This window comes from Rattus norvegicus, chromosome 6 (genome assembly GCF_021556685.1).
Source record: "Rattus norvegicus strain SHRSP/BbbUtx chromosome 6, alternate assembly SHRSP_T2T, whole genome shotgun sequence".
In the NCBI taxonomy this organism is placed as follows: Eukaryota; Metazoa; Chordata; class Mammalia; order Rodentia; family Muridae; genus Rattus; species Rattus norvegicus.
This window is the reverse complement of record NC_141539.1, coordinates 109,362,726-109,379,462: the sequence shown is the minus strand read 5'-3', so window position 1 is coordinate 109,379,462 and position 16,737 is coordinate 109,362,726. Positions and strand designations below refer to the sequence as shown.

At 38.1% G+C, this 16,737-nt stretch overlaps 1 protein-coding gene across 4 annotated transcripts in view; it reads right to left on the bottom strand.

The window, feature by feature from the left end:
* Rbm25 (RNA binding motif protein 25) overlaps positions 1-15,829 on the bottom strand; it is a 47,269-nt gene extending 31,440 nt beyond the window's left edge. The window contains exons 1-7 of one of the 4 annotated variants that reach the window (XM_087554119.1): positions 15,663-15,824; positions 9,040-9,105; positions 6,168-6,285; positions 5,938-6,058; positions 3,954-4,003; positions 2,077-2,244; positions 1,027-1,084 (exon numbers count right to left, since the gene is read on the bottom strand). In XM_087554119.1, the coding sequence (XP_087410245.1) occupies positions 1,027-1,084; positions 2,077-2,244; positions 3,954-4,003; positions 5,938-6,058; positions 6,168-6,209 (439 nt within the window). In that variant the 5' untranslated portion in view covers positions 6,210-6,285; positions 9,040-9,105; positions 15,663-15,824. Of the gene's footprint in view, positions 1-1,026; positions 1,085-2,076; positions 2,245-3,953; positions 4,004-5,937; positions 6,059-6,167; positions 6,286-9,039; positions 9,106-15,662 lie in introns of all 4 variants that reach the window. The other 3 variants (XM_087554121.1, XM_087554120.1, NM_001395131.1) reach the window with 3 other exon arrangements.
* Positions 15,830-16,737: the final 908 nt, after the last annotated feature.

Sequence of the window (16,737 nt, the reverse complement as noted above, 5' to 3'; positions counted from 1 at the left end):
CAGAAACCAAACAACCATATTACATATACATAACTACAAGAGCAGCTAAAGACGGCTTCATACTAAAGAGCACTTGTTTTTATAGGGGACCCAGATTCTATTCCCACCACCCACAAGTCAGGGAAAGCAACTCCCTCTTCTGGCCTTTGCAGAACTGAACACACGAGGTGCACAAGCACACAGATAAGCATGAGGCACACATTCACATACACAAAGTAAAAAATAAGTAAGTCTCAAAAAAAAAAAACAAAAAAAACCCAAAAAAACAGTCCGCCTAATTATCCTTCCCTGTTCCTGAGTTCTAATTATTGCATCTGGGTCAGACAGTCTTACTTTCAGACAGAAGAACCTTAAAAATCTATGAAATTAGTGGGAAAGCTGAAGAAACAGCACAGCAGGTAAGAACACATACTACCCTTACAGAAGACAGATTCTCAAGACTCCTGAAGGCAGGTGGAAACCAGCTCTAACTGCAGTTCCAAGGGAGCAACACCCTCTTCCAGCTTAGATAGGCACTGCATTCACACACAGAAACCTCTACACAAATTACAAGCCATCGGGACTGGAGAGATGGCTCAGTGCTCTTCCAGAGGTCCTGAGTTCAATTCCCAACAATCACACGGTGGCTCACAACTCTATTTAATGAGAACAGATGCCTTCTTTTGGAGCACATGAAGACAACATACTCATATACAAAAAATATATGTATACAGATAGATAGATAAAGACAGATATAAAGTAAATCTTTAAAAAAAAAAGTACAGGCCATTAAGAAACTACTAGATTTGACAAGTCTAGTAATTAAGAGGGAAGGAAGAAAAAACTATTGAATAATGCTCAATATTTCCTCCTCTACCTCCTTTTCTGCTTCAACTTTTGAATCTTCTAACCTCAAATTTCAGCCAAAACCTTCTCAATTGCCTTCTTATACATTCTATTAGGAAAATTAAAATAAAACATGCTGAGTTTTATACAAACTTATACAAACGGGTTAAAATAGCAAAACAAAGTAAGGAAAATGAGTACCTTGAAGTTTTCCAGAAGCGCCTTGCACTCTCTTCCAGCTCAACACCAAACCACATTTCTTAAAAAGAAATTTAAGAATTAACCCTTAACAAACAAAAGTTTTAAGACAAGATCACAATTATATTATGGGTAGCTCACACCAGTAATACAAGAGGCTGAGGTAGTTAATGCTACAAGTTTGAGGGCAGCCGGGGTCACAAACCCTGTCTCAAAATAATACCATCAATGCAGGAGAACAGGTAACAGAATGCTCAGCAAGATCATACTAGCAACTGAGCTTGTTAAAATTACTCCAAGTCTCTCGTAAACCTGAAAAATGTAACAAGCTGCTTGAATACACAAAGCCTTCGCAATTAGGGGCAACGCACACCTTTGAGCCCAGCACTAGGTGGCAACTGTAGGCAGATCTGAGTATGAGGCCAGCCTGGTCTACAGAAGGACTCCCAGGGCAACAAGGCTACATAAAGAAACATGATCTCAAAAAAAAACAAACAACCCCCCCCCCAAAAAAAACCAAATTTTTAAAAAATCTGTAACTACTTATAAAAATCACAACATATAGGCTGGAGAAATGGCTCAGTGGTTAAGAGCACTGACTGCTCTTCCAGAGGTCCTGAGTTCAAATCCCAGCAACCATCACAACCATCTATAATGAGATCTGATGTCCTCTTCTGTGTCTGAATACAGCTACAGTGTATTCATTTCTTTATTATAAAGAAATCTTAAAAAAAAAAAATCGCAACATATCAGCCCAAAGATTACTAGTAAGGCATATGCACTCTTACTATGGTTGATTTTTTTTTTAAGATTTATTTATTTTATGTATATAAGTACACTATCACTGTCTTCAGACACACCAGAAGAAGGCATCAGATCCCATTTCAGATGGTTGTGAGCCACCATGTGGTTGCTGGGAATTGAACTCAAAACTTCTGGAAGAGCAGTCAGTGCTCTTAACTACTAAGCCATCTCTCCAGCCCTCTTTTCTTTTTTGTAAGTTTGAAACTTATTAACAGTTTTAAAAAGTGAAAAATAAACACTTTAACTTACAGCTAAGAGCTGTCTTATAAGCATGTCTGAGGCCTTCTCAGAAATGTTGCCAACAAAAACTGTAGTAGTAGGGCCACAATTTTCATCATTTTCTTTTAATTTTAAGCCTGGATGATCCTTTCTTGCTCCCAAATGCTTTCCAACCATGGACACGGTAGGCACTAGGACCTATGGTAAAGAAAAGCAAGAAATTTGATCTGGCAAGTATGACATTATACTAAAAACACCAACTTTAAAAGTATAAATATATAGTATATCATTAAAGGCCCTACATACCTAATCTAAAACTTCTAAAGCATGTAGTATGTTTTATTAATACAAATTTACTCTTCACAATTAAATTTCTACTTTTAATTACTTTTAAAAGGAAACAAAAATATCAAGCTTTTACATTTGAGTGTTTTTAAGTGTTCAAAAGAGAAGCCATTTGAGATTAAAAAAAAAAAAAACCAGCTAGTAATTTCATCACAATTATACTCAGTACCAAGATAAAAACAAATTCATTACTCTTGCTATTCTTATAGCACAATATTGAAACACTGCAAAACTGTCAACACTTTTGCTTTTTATAAGGTCCTTGTGTTTATTAGCTTATTTTCACTTTAAACTTGCAACCTACCACATATAGGAGCAAAAATCTATGTACTTGACAATGAATTCATTACAAACTAAGTAGGCCCAGGGTAAACTAAGAACTGGTGGAGCTGCTCCAAACCCTAATTCCCCATTTCCCTATTCTATAATATAAAGGGGAGTGACATTTGAAATGTTCTAAAGATCTAACTTGGGCAGGTATGGTAGTGCACACCTTTAGTCTAGCACTAGGGAGGCAAGAGGCATGGACTTCTAGTGCATTAAAGTGAACCTGGTTTACACAGTGAGTTCTACTATGAGACACTGTCCCCCAAAACAAAAGCAATTAAACAAAAAACAAATAGCCCAACTACTTGGGAGGTTTAGGAAACATGGCCTTGTAGGAAGTTTGTCACTGGAGGCAGGAGGGCTTTGAGAGTTTAAAATTCCCACCATTTTAAACTCACTCTCTCCTCGTTTGTAGTTTCAGATTTGAGCTCTCAGTTCTTCCTTCCATCATTCAATCTGGTGCCACGGTTTCTTGCATTATGGACCCTAATCAAGCTAGAACAGTAAGCCCAAGTCACCTTCATCCCTGTGTTTTGTCACAGCAGAGAAAAGTAACTAATACACTGATATTTCGGAGGATTCAGTTCAGAACTACATCAGATGCTCACAATCACCTGTAACTAGTTCCAGGAAAACCAAACCATCTAGTCAATTAGGATAGTATACACAGACACATGGTTTTGGTTTTTCTTGTTTGTTTGTTTTGTCTTTTTTACATTATCTAAGCTTACCGAAGTTTTATATTTCAAGAAATGCTAGCCTTATCCTAAATCTTAATTTTCCCTTTATATTTACAGGGTTGAGGTAGAGTACTCAACTTGACAGAATACTTCCCTGAGGCCTGAGGTTTAATCCCCAGCACAAAACTCAGGCATGTTTAGTGTATGTCTATAATTCTAGCACTTAAGAGGTAGAGGCAGGGCTGGAGAGATGGCTCAGTGGTTAAGAGCACCCGACTGCTCTTCCAGAGGTCATGAGTTCAATTCCCAGCAACCACATGGTGGCTCACAACCATCTGTAAAGAAATCTGATGCCCTCTTCTGGTGTATCTGAAGACAGCCACAGTGTACTTATATATAATAAATAAATAAATCTTTAAAAAAAAAAAAAGAGGTAGAGGCAATAGAATCAAAGTTCAAAGTCATCCTCAGCTACAAATTCCAAGGCTAGCTAAGGGGAGGGGTGAGACTTTGGTCTTTAAAAAAAAAAGAAAGAAAAAGACAAATTGTACTTACAGTTGGAGCAGGAGCCATAATACTCATTGGTACAGGAATCATTGGTGTCCCTAAGGTGGAAAAAAACATACTGTATTTTAAGAATAATTAAAAATAGCTACAGGGGGGTTGGAGATTTGGCTCAGTGGTAAGGTCCTGGGTTTCGTTCGTCCCCAGCTCCGAACAAAAAGAAAAAAAGAAAAAGAAAAAATAGCTGCAAGGCTGGAGAGATGTCTCACATACTAAGGTGTTTGCTTCACAAGCATGAGGACAATCCTGAGCATCCACATAAAAATAAAGGTATAGGATCAGTGCTTAGAATCCCAGCAAGGGGATAATAGAGAAATAGGTGGATTCCCAGAGATCACTGGTATGCTATAGCAGCCCAAAAAGGAGCCCTGAGTTCCAGTAAAAGATCCTGCATCACTTGAACAGAGGAGGCTAGAAAGATGGTTCAGTACATCCAAGTACCTGCTGACAAGACTGACAACATGAGTTCATTCCCTGGTACCCACATGGTAGAGAGAGCCAACTATTAGCTATATTTTGACCTCCATACCTACACCAAGGCATATCCTTGTGTTTACACGTGAACACAAAATAGTAATAATGAAAAAAATCAGAAGGCTCAATGTTTGATGGCCAAGACTAGACTACAAAGAAAAGAACTTACAAAAAAAAAAAAAAATACTTAGAACTAGGCATGCTGGCGAACACATATTTACTCCCAAACTTGGGACGCATGGAAAGAAGATCAGTCATGCCTGGTTACACAGCAAGGACTAGGCCATGCTAGGCCAAGTGAAAGCCTGCCTTGATCCTTCCTGTCCCCATTAAAAGGAGGCAGGGGGGCTGGGGATTTAGCTCAGTGGTAGAGCGCTTACCTAGGAAGCGCAAGGCCCTGGGTTCGGTCCCCAGCTCCGAAAAAAAAAAAGAACCAAAAAAAAAAAGGAGGCAGGGGGCTATTCATAAACTAAGCAGTGAAATGTAACAATCACCTGTAATCTCATTGCCTGTGAGGCTGAGGCAAGAGAATGACCATGTGCTCAAGATTGATCTGGGCTACATAGCTCTAGGCCAGCTAAGGATATATGGCATACCCTGTTCTCAAAACAAAATAATAATAATAATAATAATAATAATAATAATAATAATTTATAAAAATGTACACCTTACTTTTTAACATGCATTTTTAAATATCTGCAAAGATAAATCAACTATTTTGTTTCCTTACAGTAATAGGGACAACACTGTTGTTATATTAATTTATGTAGGTTTTTTTGAGGGAAATTTCACTGCTTACTTTATTTTTCAAATTTTTGAACCTTATGAACATGAATATAGCACCTTCAGACACTTATTATTTTTACGGAATTTCCAAGATGATTCTGAAACTCAGCCACAAACACAAATCTACTGGCAAACCAAGCACTGTGAGTCACAACTGCAATCCCAGCCTCTGGGAACCTGAAAGGTGGTGGGAACCTGGGATAACACATATTCTGTCAACGCTACAGAAAAAAATCAGACAGTGGTGGCAGTGGTGGCTCATGCCTTTGATCCCAGCACTCGGGGTACAGAGAAAGGCAGATTCCTATGGGTTCAAAGCCATCTTGGTCTACAAAGCAAGTTCCAGGACACCCATACTATACAGAAAAACTGTCAAAAACCCCAAACCCCAGAAAGAAAAATCAGACAACCATTTTCACAGTAAGACTATGATGTATTTACTAGTAAATCACAAATGTACCATGAGCCAAAGGAATTATCACGACAACAAAGATAATGGTTTTTTTAATTAAAAAAAAAAAAAATGGGCCAGGCGTGATGGAGCATGCCTTTAAACCAAGTACTTGGGAGGCAGAGGCAGATGGATCTTTGTAGTTCAAAGATGGACAGCTAGGGCTCTACAGAGAAACAATGTCTTCAAAAAACAAGAAAAAAAAAAAGGAACAAATAAATGAATGAATTAATGATAATAAGAAAAAAATGTGCTCAAACTTACCTGGAGGTACTGGTGGAGGAAAGCCAGGAAACTGTGGGGGTGGGATCCCCGGAGGGAGAGCTGGGATTCCCATGGGAGGGCGATTCAAATGAGGGGGAAAAGACATTCTGACTGCACCAGTCTAAAGAAAGAAATGACAGATCATTTTATTTGAAACCTTTCCAATCTGATATGCCTACATTGTTGACCTTCATTTTTAGAGTATCTGCAAAATTCTAAAGTTTTCTTACCCAAAGGAGTTGGCAAAGACCCTCTTTTCTCTGTCTGTCCATTGAGAATTTTTTAAAACTTAGATCTTTTCTAAAATAAGTTCCCAAAATGTACACGAACTAAGTTCAGGATAGACTCCTACAATCATGTGGGAATACATATAAAGGAAGAAAAAAATTTTGAGGTTCAGTTAATATCAAAAAATTAAATGCCAAACATCAATGAATCTTTTAAAACAAACTCAGAATCCAGGAGGGTAGCTAATTTTAAGTATTCTGATACAATCATTTTTCACCCAAAAACTAGCAAGGTTAACAGTATTTGATGACTCAGCATTAGCTAGTTCTTCAAAGACAATATGCCATTAAATTACAAAGGGAGGGGGAGGGGGCTTCTATCAGGTCAGAAATAACTGCTCTAACATAAAGAGCCCACAATTTGCAATAAGGTAACAGTTTGGTTTGTTTGTTTTTTGATGATAAGGATCTCAAGTAATCAAAGCTGACCTTAAATACTATATAGTTGATGACAACTGTGAACACTTGACCCTCCTGACTCTATTATTTCAAGTACTGAGATTACTGGTGTATACTATCATACCTAGTGTAAGACATTTTTCTTTTAACAAACCTCTAGCCAGGCCTGGTGGCACAAGCCTGTAATCCCAATCTCAAAAGTAGAAGCAGATGAATTTTGAGTTAGGGTTTGTCTCAAAAATCCAAGGTCTGGGGTGGACAAGGAGGCAAGACAGCATTATCTACAGAGTCAAGCCAGCCAGCTACATGGTGTAGCCCTGTCTCAAAAACAAAACAAAACAAAACAAAACAAAAAAAAAAAGCTGAAATAAATTGGTAATTGATTCTAGTAGAATTAGTTTGGGTTTTGCTTTTTTTTTCCACCTAAGCAGGAAGCCACTGTCAAATCACTAGTAAAAATTCTTCAACCTATAACAGAAAATCCCACATTCTGGAATAGAGAAAGCCTAGACATTTTTCAAGCAGGGCATGGTGGCACAGGACTGTAATCTCTGACATTGGGAGGTGGAAGCAGGAGGATCAGTTAAAGGCCAGACTGCTATGAAGCAATGTGATGTTGGGTTTGAGACCAGTCTGGCTACATGAGACCTTACCTCAAAAGTATGTTGTTTTACTCTTAGTGGCTGAGTGTACATATTTATTTGGTTTCCAGTTTAAAACACTACATGACCCAAGCTGACCTCAAACCCAACATCCTTAGCCTCTGAGTACCAGATTTATAAGAATGTACCACCATGCCTGGCTCCTTTATTTTTCTTACTCACCCTTTAGTAGCCAAAGTTTAAAAAGTATGATGTCTTTTACTTTCTCTCACTCATCAATTCCCACCAGTTTACCATGTTATGTTTTCTATATATCTTTTTATATACAAATATTTAATAATTTGTGCTTTCTTATACTCATACTACACTGTTATCTGCATTTCCCTTCAATGTCACTGACATCTCCTCACGTCCATTCCTGTCTTTGTAACTCAGTAAATTATAATACAGAAACACCAGTTGTCTCAGCTTTTTATCCCTTGAGTAACATTGAACATTCTTGGACATTTAATTTTATCTTTTGAAACTATTTAGGGTTTTCTTTAATTATATTTATTGATTTCTGAGAGTTTATGTATGCTTGTGTATGTGTGTGGCATGTATGGAAGTCAAGAAATCACAGGAGTCTACTCTCTCCATCACCTGGGTCTTGAAATTGAGCTTGGGTTGTCAGGCACAGCGGCAAGCTCACCCTTACCTACTGAGCCATTTTGTGAGCCTATAAATATTTCTGTAATATAGGTTATCACTTTGCATCGAAACTCTAGTACTAAATCATTCCCCCCAAATTAATGTGTAATTTGTTTTACCAGCGTATAAAATATATTCTTTCCTTGTGCATTAGAATAAATCACTTAACTTGTAAGAACCTGAGTTCAAACAAAAAAACAAACAAAAACCCTTTTATTTCAGTTTAGCTCCCAATCCCTGAAAGCTGACTATCCTTTTACCTGTTATTAAGCATTTCTTTGAAATAGGGAAGCATGTGCTACATGCTCACAACTGTTCCTCCTTACACTGCACCTCTGACTTTTTAAATAGTCTCCAGAGCTGATGAGATGGATCAGCAGGTAAGGTACATGCCACCAAGCCTGATAGTCTAAATCCTATACCTAGAACCCACAAAGTGGAAGAAGAGAACTGACTCCCACAAGTTGTCCTCTGACTTCCACACATTTTGGGCCATTGAACATATGCCCAAAAATAAGTACATAAAAATGTAACTTTAAAAATATTTTAAAAAAATACTTTGCCAGATGGTAGTGATACACCCTTTAATCCCAGTACTCAGGAGGCAGAGGCAGGTGGATCTCTGTGAGTTTTACGGCAGTTTGGTCTGCAGAGTAAGTTCTAAGACAGCCAAGACTACCCAGAGAAACCCTGCCCTAAAAAATAGTAATAACAATAACTTTAAAAAATATTCTATAAAACTTGGTTTTATAAGCCAGTTCTTATTCACAAATAAAAGAATTGTCAGAATGATTCCTATATTAGCAAAAAGGTGCTAGAAAAGCCTTAAAAAACTTAGGCAAGCTTCAGCATATCTAACAAAGTAAAGACACAAGTTTATAAGACATTATATATTCAGTGTTTGTATGTTGCTTGCTTTGTCTTTTCTTTTTTGTAATTACCTTTAAAATGACCACATTAAGTAATGGGTTTCAATTATGACATCTTCAAAAATGTTATTACACTATGTTCTTTTTGTTCCCCTTTCCCGTTGAGTTTTTTTAATCATCTGTGTTACAAATGTTCTGCATGGAAAGGAGCAGGAAGGTGTGTCTGTTAAAACAGAAGGCTACTGTCCTACTTACAGAAGCTCTTGTATTATAATAATACTCTATCTCAGCACTTTCTTAGGAAGGCAGTTGGTATAGTACCTGTTGAATAAATAAATTAATTAATGAACAGTAAACAATGTCTGAGGACTCAATAGATTTATTAAACAGTTACTACATATCAGAAACAGCTCAGTGCCCAGTTTCACGATGGTGTAAACTTGGGCCATGAATTCACTTTTAGAGCCATTTCTCTCCCACCAGTGTTAGATAAAAACAGTACTTTTAAAGTAAAGCTATATTCTTAAGGATTATATTTTATAGTTTTTAATATTAAAAGTTAATTAACCAGATACATTTTTGTTTCACCAATATAATTATTGCAACATTACTAATTTTCCTATGAAATACCTCCATCTTATTTAAAGCTGCTCAAAACTTAAAATGGGCTGGACTTCAAGGTGAAAAATATTATATATAGTCAATAACAACATTTGCGAATAGTCCCCATTTCCTTTAAGATAATAGCCTCCTCATTGGGAGATTTGAAAAACAGACATTCCTGATGTTAACAGAATAAATGTTTAAACATTGAGTATTAACAGCTTTATGATTTGTTACATGAAATGAAAATACAACCATAGCAAAGTATACCAGATTAATTTTTAAAATAAATTTAAATTTAATAATAAATTATACTTTCTCCTAAGTTTTAGAGACTTTGAAGGTTGGTAGGTTTTATAGGAATATAATCAAGGAAAAGAGGTGGGGAGTGGGGTTTACTCTCTGTTCAATGACCAGGCCTCACTAAGTAAAGATTTGAACACAGAGCTGAAAGAGGCTGAGGCAGGAAGGCCTATTTATATCAGACACAAAAGCTTTCCAAGCAAAGGAAATAAATACGAAGAAGACCAGCAAGGTCAACTATATATGCCTAGAGAAGAATAAACTGCTAAGAGTTAGATAAAAACTGAGCATTAACTGGGAAGACAAGTGTTCAAAGAGAATAGGGCTTTGTAATACATTGTAAAGGTCTGGGCTACTACTTAAAATGGGGTAGAACACATTTTGAAAGGTTTCTGATTTAACAATCACCCCCCCCCCTTTTTTTTCTCCCGGAGCTGAGGACAGAACCCAGGGCCTTGCGATTGCAAGCGCTCTACCACTGAGCTAAATCCCCAGCCCCCATTGTCACCCTTTTAAACGTGGAAAGAAACAAACAGAATGGAAGCAAGAAACTACTTCAATAATTACAAACTGTGCCCTGAAGGAGGTAAGGGTGGTCAAAGTAGTAGTTATCAAGTTGGTGGGTTCTGGATAACCAAAAGGATTTGTTTGGGTTATGTGAGGGTTATGTTAAATATGAGACACAGTTATTAATACTGAATTTATTTCAATACTATATATAAAAATAGCTTTTGTATGTGTTTTTCTTTTTCATTCTGTGGGATTTGGGGGCTGTTTTTTGTTTTTTCAAAACAGGGTCTCTTTTATGCAGTTCTAACTGTCCGGGGGCCCCATGTATTCTGGCTTCAATGGTCCCGCTAGGATTAAAGGCATGTGCCACCATGCCTGCTCTAAGATGTTTTAAATTTTAAAATGTTCAAAATACATACATATACATGTGTATATATATAAACATATATACACACACATATATGTAGATATGCACACGCATTTTGCTTGTTTTCTTTTGTTTTTCAAGACAGAGTTTTTCTCTATGGAGACTTGGCTGTCCGGGAACTCACTCTGGAGACCAGGCTGGCCTCTGCCTCCCAAGTGCTAGGATTAAAGGTGTGTGCCACCACCACCTGGCTGGTTCAAAGTATTTATATTTGTTAAGTATGTAGCTTTCTGTGCCAAAATAACAACTGTCTGTGATGTAAGTGTTCCCAATCTCTATCTAGTTTGGTGGTGGCCACACAATTCTATTTTTCAAGACTCACTGGAATTAAAAATGGATGGCGTAGCTAGAGAGATAGCTCAGTGGCCAAAAGCACTGTCTGCTCTTCCAGAGGTCCTGAATTCAACTCCCAGCAACCTCATGGTGGTTCACAACCATCTATAATGGGAACTGATTCCCTCTTCTGGCCTGCAAGCATACACGTAAAAATGGATGGATTTTATTATATATAATTTATGTGTATTTAATCTAAAAAAGAAAACAGACCTAAAATATATTTATACTGTTCAATTTTACTCTCTTTTTTTTTTCAGTCCATTCTTTTTCTTAGTCCTGTGAATACCATGGGTATACAAACTATAATCAATACTAATTATGCACACTCCTCCATTGCATACTTATCCAGACAACTGAATGCCACTGGGGAGAGTGACACTAAGCTCTCTAGAGATACTATACATCAAATTTCTCAAACAGTAAGGATGAACCAAAAGATTTCTCTCAGCAAATACTCCTAAGTACCTATCTCCAATTACTTCAAATGTTCTCCTCTAGAAACCATTTGTACTTGTTATGAAAGGGTGAGATTTTAAGTTACACAACTAGTCCAGTGGCTCCACGATGAACATGACTATTAATTTACCAATGTCTCCCGAACTACTTACAGCCTGCACAACACTAGAGACTAATGACTGCACTACCTTAAGCAAATATAGCTTTAGAAAAATTACTTCACTGATTCAGAGAACTAGATTCTGCAGGAACCACAGCTTTAAAAAAGGTTCTGTTGCCAAATAATGAAAATGTTGAAAAAAAAATTATTTTACAGCATAACTTTTCAGAAGGTTGGGGACATAGCTTAGGCACAGAGTTTTGTGTCTACCAACATAGTCAAAGCCTTGTCACCAGTACTGCACAGAAACACTGGATGACAAGAAGCAGTGAAGGGAATACTGAAGGATTCTGGATCTCCAACATAAGATTTTTTCCTAAGAAGCTTTGACTTTCAATGAGAAGAAAAGCAGCATTACATTACCTGTTTTCAGTATTATTTCACCATTTTCAATGAAAAAAAGGCAGCAGCTATATAGACACATTGGTGATTGCTACAAATTAAGGTAGAATACACAGTGCTTCCCAAGTAGGCTAGAGGAGATACTTCTGGGGCAATAGTTATACAACTGTATATTTACTTTAAAAAAAAAAAATCACTGAGCTTTCTAAAGCTACTACTTTAAAAGACTTCAATTCAGGACAACTACCAAAATCTAAGGCCTGAAGGTTGGTTAAACAGTACTGTACCAATGCTAATTTCCTGATTCTGATCACTGTACTAGTTTTAAATGATAAAAAAGGAATTTCCCAGAGCTTTCAGGAAATGTATTTGTGAGTATAGTGGCATCACATCTAAAATTTACTAGCAAAATATGTCAAAAGAAAACTATGGAGAGGAGAAAAGAACAAAAGTAAATTGGCAGAAACATTGTCTAAGGGACCTGAGTTAGAATGGCTGAGAATTCACTGTACTTTGGGTAACTTTTAAATTATGTCAAAGTAAAAAGATAAAACTGCAGAATGCTATGAACTCTGGGTCAGCCTAGACTACATAATGTGTTCAAGGCAGCCTGAACTAGAATATGAGGTGCTGTTTCAAAATGTTAAGAAAAGAAAAACAGCAATACTAATAATTCTTAGTAATATTTTCTCCAAACTAAAAAACTAAACTAAAAAAATGTTTTAAGTACAAAAGAAGCTAAACTTGGGTGCATGCCTATAACCCCAGCATTGGAGAGGCCAGGGCAGGAGAAGCCTGAGTTTGATACCAGCACGGGCTACTTAATGAAACTATCAAACACCAGAACAAAGTTATTCAAGAAGGCTTTAAGAAGGAATCAAAATCTTTTTGAGGAATGTGAATGATAGCTGTAAAATAAGAGAAAAGAACTGAAGCTCTAACTCAAGGGAACAGAACTTGCCTAACAAGTCCACTGCCCTGGATTTGCTCCCTAGCACCACACAGTAAATAAGGAACTCTACATTAACCCTCACAACATTTAAAGACCAGGTATAGTAGCACACATCTTTAAACCCAGCACTTATGAGGCAGAAGCAGGTGGATCTCTGAATTGGAGGCCAGCCTGGTCTACAGAGTGAGTTCCAGGACAGCCAGGGCTAACATAGAGAGGTCCTGTCTTAAAAAGCTTTTTGTTAAGATTAAAGAATACAAAGAAGAGTTTTTCAAGATGGTGACTACCCAACAGCGCTAATAATTTAATGTTAACGTCTCTCAAAGCCATAAAACAACAAATTTCCTCCTAATCAGACATAAATAAGGAAAATAAACTGAACATTTTTCTGTGGCTAAAAAATTAACTTGGGGGGTTGGGGATTTAGCTCAGTGGTAGAGCGTTTGCCTAGCAAGCGCAAGGCCCTGCATTCAGTCCCCAGCTCCGAAAAAAAGAAAAGAAAAAAAAAGTTAAAAAAAAAAAATTAACTTGAAAAGTCCAACTCTGAAGTCGTTACTCAACATGTACAAGTGTGAATATCTTCATCCAAACTCAACATTAAAATAAAGATAATCACAGAAAACATTTAGCCAAAATTATTAATACACAATGGCTAAATGCAAAACAATAATGCAATTTTTTTTCCTAGAAGTTTTTGGTTTTCTAACAAAAGAAAGGAAGATAGCTCAGCAGTTACATACAAGCATTTATTACTCTTCCGGAGGACCTGGGTTTGATTCCCAGAATCCATATGGTGTTTCACAGCCATTTTTTTTTTCTTTTTTTCAGAGCTGGGGAATGAACCCAGGGCCTTGCAAGCGCTCACAGCCATTTTTAAATTCCAGTTCTAGGATATCCTTTCCTGGCCTCTGGCCTCACCAGGCACAAATACAGTGTACAAACAAACAAGAAGGCAAAACATCCATTCAACCCATACACACGAAATATATAAAAAAATTTAACAGAAAATATATTTGTGACACTTTCCTCATACACAAAAAAGATAATCCCAAAATGATTCAATGTCAACATTTTCATTTATTTTTATTTGCAAAAGTCCTCAGTATTCTTTAAATTTCCAAAATTACTTGGAGTACAACTGTTACTGTCTTTATTGGAGAAGCTAAATTGTTCAGTGGAACACAAATTACTTATGGTGTAAGACTCCAAAGTTCCTCACTAAGAAATTACCAATGCAAAAGTGCCACAAAGTCTCAATTCCCAACAAATGGAGAAAGTAAGGAACTTAAATGTTAAAGTCTACTCTGAGTACACAGGAAGAAATGTAAAAAGTCTCTGAAACGTCTGACTGTTCATTCTTAGGTAGCGTCATTTATTAGTATAAACCAACATGTTATAAAATTATTTTAGTAAGCATTTTACATACTTTTTTTCAGTCCCCAAGTCCAATCTGTGAAGTGAATCTAAATATAACTCATTTTACTGATGAAGAAAATCAAGACTTAAAGTTAAATAAAAGCACATTGCTTGAAATCACAAGAACTGAGCAACTGAATGCTTTATGATACCACTGAATGTTTTTGAAATATTTTTATTAAAAAAAATTAATGTTCTCACAAATCAAATTCATGGTATGAATACCCCCCGTTAAACTATAAACCTTTCTCCTAATTCTATATACAAGCTTACCAGTACCAATGTCATACAGTTACCCTCTTGTGAAATTCTTTGTTTCCAAAAAAAGAAAAATCAAGAGATTTTTAAACTGAAGGGAAACTGCAAGTGAGGGTGCTCACAGACAACACAAAAAACTGTTTATACAATAATGCCAGCTACCTGATACACATTATTTCAATTCTAAAGCACTAGGATACAAGAGAAACCCAATCTTTTTCCTCCTTTTGGTAGACTTTACTCAGATCTGTACCAAAATGGCATTTCCACGTCAATATAAATCCATTATTACATAACTTCAAGATAACCTTCATACTCTATTTCGAAAACCGTATTTAAAAATCAATACTGAAAACAAAAGGATGGTAGCATATTTTAATGTGAAGCCTGGCGCTGCCTAGAATGAATGGAAATATCGCTTACAGCATCCTTCTCAGTCGGAAAGGGGACGACGAGATGGTGAAACTCATCACTATCTCCAACAGGCTGGAAAGGTGCTTTAAAAAGCAAAAAGTGGACACTTGCTCAACTCAAGGAGGGGTGGGGCCCGTTCTTTTTTTGGCGGCTGGCACTAGACTACCAGAGAGAAAGAAATCCGTTGGTGGCCAGCACCTCGCTGAAAAGAGTGGGCGCAGGCTACTCTTAAAGGCTCAGCCTTGAGGCACTTTAGTCCTCGGCCCCGGAAATCTACTGAGAGGCGGATCTTGAGGCCGGATAAAACAAGGGCCTCCAGGACCCGACCTACAGGCCGACCGATCCTATCCCTGGCTAAGATGGAGCCCCGTAAGGGACGAGGCGATTCACTCCCAAACGGAATCTGAAGCAATAGAGAAAGTGGGCGACAAAAATTCACGAAGGAACGCTCTGGACGTAGGCCCGGCCTCCATGGGCTCCCAGTCCACTGGTTTTTCGAGGCCTTGGAGGGGGTAGAGAAGCCCAAGCCTCGTGCCCGTCCCCTCCCCCACACCACCCCCTCACCCTCGCCCCCACCCCACTCGGCCCTCCGCAGCCACCCTGGCTTTTCCTCCTCCTCCTCCTCCTCCTCCTTCTCCTCCTCCCGCAGCTGAGGTACCAGGTCGACCGGTTTCCTCACGCGTTCGGAAGCGTGAACTCACCCGCCGCTAAGAAAACGGTACTGTCTTCGCGGCCTCTGGGCGTCAGGTTATGAGTAGGCTCCACCGGTTGGAGGTTTCTGCGCGCCGCCCGACTCAGAGACTGGTTCCGAAGCGCCTACTCGAATAGGCCGCAAACACAGCCGCGCTGCGCGGGGAGCTACTGGAGGTCTTCCTCTTGCCCGGCGTGCACTGCGCCAGGAGGCGTGGAAAATGAAAACCATAGAGAAGATTATACATAGATAGTCTCCGCTGTCTCCTCGGCCTCACTAAGTATAGAAGGGTAACCATAGAGTAGGATTGTCTAGTGAGACCTAGAGAGGCTCAAGCTCTAAATTACGACCCACCCTGCCATTTTTGATTGGAGCTGATTGAATCTTATGACTGTGGGACGCCATCTTGAGGTCAAGGTTCCGGCTGGTTACCCGCGCGGGGCTTGTTAGAGGTTTTCTCACTTTTTGGTAGTTCGTTTTCCAGGAATTAGAACCTTGGTCTCCTGATTCTTTGAAGTTCGATGAACTGATACCTGGGCGGGACTAAGAACCTCAATAGAAAGCCCAAATGTCATTTGTCCTTCGAAAAAAACTGCTCACATCAAGAAATAATTGGCAACGGCTATATTGGGTTTTTTGGACTTTTTGTGTGTATACTCACTACAACTTAGGCGAAGTAACAGGGTCAAAGAGGTAACTAGATAGCTTCAGAAACCTGTAAGCATATTTAATACAATTTTCTGCAGTGCGAATGAGTAAAAAATATATACTAAAATAGTGGAAATGAATATTCACAAATTACTGGCTATTCAATTTATGGAATTTATAAGTAGTATCTACTGCTTTTGTTTTCTGTTACTCAGAAGGATTATAATTTGTTCATAAGGATCTTGCTTCCCTGAAGGTAGAGAGTGAGATTTATTCTTGTCCTGGGAGAGCTGGGGTCCTGGAGTAACAAATAGCAAACTTTGGTTGGTTAGTTTGGTTTTCAAGACAGGGTTTCTGTGTATCCTTTTATGTCCTGAAACTCCAAACTAGCCTCAGAGATTGGCCTGCCTCTGCCTTCCGAGTACTGGCATCGAAGG